The following is a 7,856-nucleotide window of genomic DNA, read 5'->3' as shown; positions in this document are numbered from 1 at the left end:
ACATATATATCATGAAAAATAATACGTTGACATGTTTTACGAGATCATGAAAAGCCTTTAATGTATATGTTATAATATAATATGGAAACATCAGTGAAATATTTTGTAATGTTTAAAGGTAATTAGATAATTCACACACACATACACAAAACCTTCTCCATACTTCATAATAAAGAAAGCCCCAAACTCCCAAACTAAGAGAAAGCATTTAACCAAAGTAGGAAACAAAACACTTATAAATGCTGTGAAATGTTTTGAAATGTTAAAGTCCAATGTCTTCTTTTAAGTTCTCATAACATTTATCTCAGATAGGGATGAAGTTGTTTAAGCTTAGCTTTTCTTGACAAACCAATTCTGATTGGTCGACTGCATGTCTTAAGAGGTAGTACTCTTGAAATTCCATGTGAAAAATTACTACCTAAAATATAAGATAATAAAAGTGCATAAGGGAGTAAAATTGTAGTTGTAGTTTCTAAGCTTAAAAACTTTACTTCTTTTTTTTCATTTCTTTTTTTTTTAATATAATTTATTGTCAGATTGGTTTCCATATGACACCCAGTGCTCATCCCAACAAGTTTTACTTACTTCTAATCATGATCTGGAAACATTTACTGAGTCACTGAGCTAATAAGTGCTTTAAATTAATTAGTTTACTTAATCCTATCCCCATTTTTAAAATGTGAAAGTCTTAACACAAAAAAAAGTTAAGTAACTTGCCCACATAAAATAACAACTAAAAAAAAATCATCATTCCAGTCAGGTAGTCTGACTTAAAAACAATAACAAAACTATATAATTAACTTGATGCTGTGGCTTTAAAAACCATGTCATTTTTTTTTAGAAGCTAAACAGCAGGCTATGCTGTTAATGATTACATTTGGCTTTAATAGAGACTTTTATCAATAATAGAGCACAGATGTATTTCATCTGTTTATGTATAAATGGAGGGCTCTGATTTTGAAAGTTTTATTTAACATCACACGATCATATTCAAAAAAATTTAAAACATTTCATGGAGGTATATCTGTTACTAAATCAGTAGAACAGACAGGTAGTATTAACTATGCTTCATAATGAAATACAAAAATACCTCTAATTTTCAGAGTGTTTTTTTAAAAAAATAAATAAACAGTGAGGTACAAATATAAAGCTAAAAATGTATCAGGCTTTCAGCCAGCTTTAATGAATTAGTATGACCTTAATATAATAGCACATTTTACTGAAAATAGTATAATCAGCCTAATAATAATTCTGACAAAAGATAAATGGCATGATTTCTATTAAGCTGAACCAAACAGAACCTGTGTGTTTACCGATGTAAACAATAATGAAATAAAATACAAAGCTTAACTATATGCAAATAGGGAGAAAAAGACACAAAAATAGCTATAAATCAGTTTATGGTACTTTATTCAACATTAAAACTATAAACTTAATTATAAAAAATAAGAGAAAAAAACATTACCAGTTGTTTTCATTTTTTAAATAAAACAAAATTGTTGGGTCATGTCTGATAGGCTAGATTTGGTTATAAATTAGATAATTTCAGCAATTTATACTAAGGGGACTTCATTATGAGATTATTATTTCAGAACAAAGCCATGATTAGTCCATTTGATTACTTTTTCAAAGAATAGCTCTCCTCTTTCATGGTCTAATATTACAGATACTTCTGGTGATTTTGCAATGGGTAGGAAATCACCGCACCAATTTATATCAACAGAGGCCTTTTGCAAAGCATATGTCCTTAAACAGTCATCAAGTTGTGGCTATGAGGATACGGTTCCTCATCTCCTTGGATTTCCTACCTTTTTATGAATACATTGTGATCCCTTTTATTACTACTGTACACCAGATTAATCTATTGCTTTGTGTTACTTAACAATTCTAAACATTCAAAAGTCATAAAATGTATTAGTAGTCTTTTAGAAATAATACTGACTCAAATGTTTTCTAAATCCTTGCAAGTCAAAGTCCACACGCCAGCAGCATCTACATTTGCTTGTTGCAAATACAGAAGCTTCTGGCCTACCCCACAAAATAATCAGAATCGTTTAATAGGACACCCAGGTGATTCATCTATAGATTCAGGTTAGAGAAGGCTTGGTGCTAAATGATATATAAAGCACCTGGCGCACTGACTGGCCTATTTCCCGTGTTCAAAATAATTTCAAACTACTTGTATTTTGCACACCAGAGAGACAGGAGAGAGAAACAAAGAGAGACCGGATGCCCCGGAATCATGACTGGTAGATGGGAGGCATCATGATGACCAGTGGGTAGGTATCGGAAACATTTCAGCACCAGGGCAGAACCCACCACTCCCCAATGCCTTCAAAATCCCATAGGCAGAAGCACAAGCAGGCACCCACTCCGCCTCGGCAGAATTAATCCATTTTTACTAGCCCCCCTCCTTCCCAGCATTCCCCAACTTTTCCCCTCCACTATGAGTTTTAACAAGTCTTAGAAAAACCACTCCGTTTGCATGCACTTCAAAAGTAAATCCAAGAGGACTGTCCTAACATGGTACTAAATAATCCTGGCTGACCACGTTATTTTTCATATTTCACGATGAGGCTCTTTTCCTTGTGAAGGCCCTGTAGACTATATGGGTTCAGATATTTCCAACACATGTAACGTTTCTTTTCCCGTTCGTGCACATACTTTAATTTTCTTCATACACTCAATTTCACTGTCACAATTGTAACCACGATGACCGTATGAGTAGGCGCTCCCTAATCTTCCTTCAAAACCCTCTGGACATTCCTTCCTAATCTTCCTTCAAAGATACTTTGAGAAACGGTCCATGACTAAAGATGTTTTGGTAGATACATTTCACCTCATCATTATTCTTTCTAGATCTAGTCTTGTTACTGAGCACCTGCAATTCCTGACCATATGCAAATTTAGTCATTTAGAAAACAGTTTCCTAATTTCAACCCTACCCTTACCTCACAAGTTAAAATAGATATTAGACTTAGTGTGTTTTATTCAGGTACTATAGACTTTTTTTTTTAGGCAAAGACCTTTTTTAGTTGTTTAACTTTTCTTTAGTTTAATTTTTTTAATAGTCAAAAGTTTAAATGCATAAGTTACATCATGTTAATAATATCTAAATGATATGTTTTTTAATTACTAAATAAAATATCAATATAAAAAGCCCCATAATATTTAAAGAATAGAGAACATAGATAATAAATATGCAATTCAGAATAACATCTCATCAATGAAAAGTCAACTTCGATAAATATCTTTTTTGGTTTTGCCAATTAATGTTACACACACACATTATATGTGTATTAACCCCTGTCTCATCACATAGCTATGGCAACGCATCACTGCAAATATTTAAACACAGTTTTGTAGAGAACATTTCCCAGTAATATTCCAAATGGCTGATTGTAGCCATTTTAATATTTAGCTGATTTTTTAACTATTGGAATTTGCATCAGTAAACCATTAACAGTTACAAAAGTGCTAAATTTGTATTTATTTCCTAATAACCTATGTATATTCTCCTCATGCTAAAAACACAAAATGCAATAGTCATCTCAGAAGGTATTCTAGAAAATAACCAAAAATCTTACCTCCCTTCAGTAAGTAAGTCATTTTTTCCTCCCTAAGTTCATCAGAGAAAAAAGCAGGCCTTTTAGATGGAGGATTTTCACAGTCTGAAAACAATAATCAATACGTTATAGCAAAAAGTAACTTTTACATAAAATGTTAATACCATAAACAAATTACTTTCTCAAAAATGTTTCCTTCTATTGGCTTCTAACATTTGGGTAAATGAAGCAGGATTCATCAAGGCTCCTTTTAAAAATTTTAGCACTTGTAGGGGCACCTGGGTGGCTCAGTCAGTTAAGGGGCCGGACTCTTGATTTCGGCTCAGGTCATGATCTCATGGTTCCTGAGTTCAAGCCCCGCGTCTGGCTCTGTGCACTGACCACATACAGCCTGCTTGGGATTCTCTCTCTCTCTCTCAAAATAAATAAATAATCTTTAAAAACATTTTCATCACATGTTACCTTCAACTTCACTCTATTACTTAATGTCTGAACAGGATTTCATAGAAAAATAATGTGCATCAATAAATATTATCTTACACTTTACCTCTATCTCCTTTTTTCCCAAAATTATATATTTGGCCTACACAGGAAAAAAAGCAGAATTTTTTTATCATGATAAAAAATATTTTAAAACTAATTTCATACCTTCCTTAGAAGTGGAATAAAGAAATTCTTCCTCTGCTGCTCTTGAACAGCAATATTCATTTGGAACTTCCTGTTTCCCATTATTGGATACTGCTTTCCATTTAAATAAACTTTGGTGTCTCTTATGCATATTAGGACATGTTATAGTATCACGGAGCAAAGAAGATACACATATTTCGTTGACTGTAACCATTTTCAAATCTTCTTTCATCTCCGTTTTTACCTCCTCAATATCATTATTTTCTCTAAGGTAATATTCTTGCCCATTGTTTGTTGCCGCAGTGCTTACAATTTTGTTTTCCTTACTGATTTCATGAAACATATGAAGTTCTTCAAGTACTAAATCAAATTTACTCTTCATCTCAAAATTGCTCACTATTGTCTGAGCTTCTGTTGATAAACACTTGGCAGTTAAATCCTGAAAACATTCATTGTTCCCTAGACTCAAATCAGTTTCAAATTGATGATTAACACATTCTGTAGAGTCATTCTTTGGATGAAAATACTCTGAATTAGCTAACTCACTTTCTTGCAAAACATGCTCATATTCATTTCTGTCAGCTACATTATTTTGATTAATATATTTGGTTTCTTCCGCATTTACTTTTTTACTCATTAGTGAAACTGGTTGCATAGAAAACATGCCATCCATTAAACAAAAATTATTCTTCTCTTCCTTTTCTATCTTAATGTCTTTGTTAATTTGGCAACTGTTTGTTAAACTTTGTGCTGTGACTTTTACTTCCTCTTTCAAAATTGAGTCTTGTTTTTTCCCGTTGATTTCACTTAGCAAGCTCCCAAAATTTAGAACCTGCATTATAGTCCCAAGATTGGTTTGTTCACTATGGTTTATGTAGTGGTTTGTTGGTATGGCCCGGGGCCTAATATTGAAGAAATCTTCAAATATGCACTTAAAACTAATGCTGATCTTATTATGCTCCTTTTTCCTTTCAGTATTTAAATCCTGGTTATACAGATTTACTTCATACAATTTTTCATTAATATATCTATGGTTCTGTATAAATTGAGAACCAGATTTAACATGTGTTTTAACAGCATTAGGTGTACAGTGAGTCCAATTTTCCTCATTCATGAATTGTTCAGGACAGCTCTTATTCTTGTAAATGTCTTTTGTCAAAGAAATTTCATCCATGTCATCAAAATCCATTAAAAGAGGATTTTTTTCATATGTTTCAAAAATTGGAAAATGTTTATTTTTAGTCGTCATAGTGAAAGAAGGTTTTTTCTTAGACTCTTCAAAAACTTGTTCAGTTTTAAATAACTTTCTTTTTCTTAACACAGGTTTCATGTTACCTTCTAACAGTCTTGAAAAAGTTAAAGTCCTTGCTAGATACACAGTATGATTTTCCACTATACTATTTTTTGAATAATGCAAATACATTATCCATTTGACAATGCATCTCTCTTGTAATTTAGGATCATTTTCAATTCTAATGAAACAGTTAAAGTTATTCAGCAAAGAAGCTATGTTGGTTTTCAATATGCTATTTAGAGGTCCTGAAATACTGGTTTGTAAACATACACTTAACATATCATTTTTTCTATTGACATTCATATTCTTAGTTATTAGATTTTGAAGATCAACTCGCTTCTTATCCTTGAAAATTTCATGCCAGTTTAAAACATTATCATTTTTTTGATTTCCTGAGATATTTTCATGAAAATTCAAAATTTCCATAATGGAATTTTCAAAAACTTTGCTTAAATGAGAGCCTTTTTGTGTAGCAGAATATCTTAATTGTAGCAGATTGTTGCTTTCTCCTTTACCATTTAACTGAAAAAAACTTATTAAAGCTTTTTGGCTCCCAAGTGTTCCGATCATGAGAAGCTTTGATTGTTCTTCACGTGTATTCAGGGCTTTTGTATAGTGATAATCTCCTTTGCTTAAAAGATCTATTTCTACTAATTGTAGAAAATTCAATTGTTCTACAGTTCTTTTAACATTTTCACTTTGAGTCTTGTAATTACCCCAAATCCAACAAACTGCCCCTATTTTTTCTGAGATGTGACTAATATTAGAGCCCTGGCTTTGATACTTTTCTAATCTGGTAAACGTATGAATGTCCAGGCATGTTTCTGCTTCTTCCAAATTTGCATTCCTCAGTATTATAGTGAAATTCTTTTCAGAGTCTGTTACATCAGATTTGATACTACTGTGGTTATAGTAGTTTAAACCGATCAAGTCTTTTTTTCTCACACAAATATTTTGGTTGCTGAGTGACTGGTGGTTACTTTCATAGCATGCAGAAAAAATATTTTCTGCATCGGCATCCACAATGTTTTTATCATCCTGTAACTTTCGCTTCTTAACATCAGGTCTATTTTGGGACCAGTAAACGTTTGTGAAATCCCTAACATATGCCTCGTTTTTGTCATTCTTTTTCTTTGCTGTTCCCTTTAAATAGACAGAGGACATTTTGCTATTCAAATCAGTTGGAAACTCAGGGATACTTATTGTGCCTCTATCTCTAAAATAGCTGGCTTTGGCAATTTCCATGCTGGGCTGGTTTTGAGATTTTGATATATTTAGTGCCGATGCTGAAATGTTATTTTCCTTTTTATGAGATGGCGTAACACCGTCAGCTTTCCATCTGCACTTAATTTCCTTGTAAAAGGTAACATCCCCAAATAGGTTTTCTGTCTGTTTCACAGAACTATCGTCTTCCTGAATACCGTCCCTCCCTTGCACTGAGTATTGTTTTCCCGCCGCATTTCTTTTAACTCCATGTATATCGTCTGCAGAGGGGTTGGGCAGAAGCGGACGGACCTCTGCTCCAGCTCTGTCACTGCGGTGCACACCGAAAACCTCTTTGTCATTCAGTCCTGCTTCACAAGACTTTCCAGAAGCCCTCAAACCAGAATCAAAACTTCGTGAGGGCAGAGACTGCAAACAACTATTCGCCTCAAATTTGCCATTTGGGCATCTCGGACTACATATCTGCTCCCCACCGACTGATTTCTCCACACGCGAGTCTGTGGAGTTACCAAAAATCGCATTCGCTGAAAGAAGAAGGGCCGGGAAGGGTCTGGGCGACAACAACTGCCAGGCTTTTTCCACCTCAGACAAGCGAGGCACCAGAGGCAGCCTCCACTCCACCTCAGAGGCACTGCCGGGCTCCGTTAGACGGGGCCGCTTACTTCGCGGCGGTCGGGAATCAGCGTCCTCAGGAGGCGGTAAGGAGGTGGCAGGCTCCCTGAACCCGGCACCCTGCGCGGTGCGCTGCGTGAAGGACATGACAGCGAACCGAGATGTTCTGACGAAGTCGGGCCGCGCTCCAGCCTTTTAGCCGGCTCCAGGGGGCTCCGCCTGGTCACGCCCCTGCCACGCCCCTCGAGGCCGGCTGCGGCCGGGGCCTCAGGGAAAGCCCCGACCCGGCCACGCCCCAGCCCCGCCCCCCCGCCGTCCGGCCCCGCCCCCACTCTACCTGATGTCCTGGAGCTCCGGTAGTCTCTCCCTCACAGCGCAGAGCCCCGGGGCCGTTACATTGTCTATTTTTAGCGCCTCTTGCGGGTGCTTGGACTGTAGCCGGTCTAAAGATTTTCTTCCCTCTGGTAGAATTAAGGGGAAAAGTCAGACTCTCTCTCTCTCTTTTAATTTGTGTCTTGTTTAATTTGTGAACA

The 7,856-nt window shown here is 35.6% G+C and overlaps 1 protein-coding gene across 1 annotated transcript; it reads right to left on the bottom strand.

Moving 5' to 3' along the window:
• Window positions 1-262: 262 nt before the first annotated feature.
• RAD51AP2 (RAD51 associated protein 2) lies at window positions 263-7,575 on the bottom strand. The gene is given in 4 exon segments (XM_019451389.2): window positions 263-302; window positions 304-418; window positions 3,588-3,671; window positions 4,215-7,575. Coding segments are annotated over 4 exon segments (3,495 nt in total). The 5' UTR covers window positions 7,471-7,575.
• Between the last annotated feature and the right edge of the window lie 281 nt (window positions 7,576-7,856).

Source organism: Panthera pardus, unplaced genomic scaffold, assembly GCF_024362965.1.
Source record: "Panthera pardus isolate Hobbes unplaced genomic scaffold, ASM2436296v1 HiC_scaffold_26, whole genome shotgun sequence".
NCBI lineage: Eukaryota > Metazoa > Chordata > Mammalia > Carnivora > Felidae > Panthera > Panthera pardus.
This window is presented reverse-complemented; position numbering and strand designations above follow the sequence as displayed.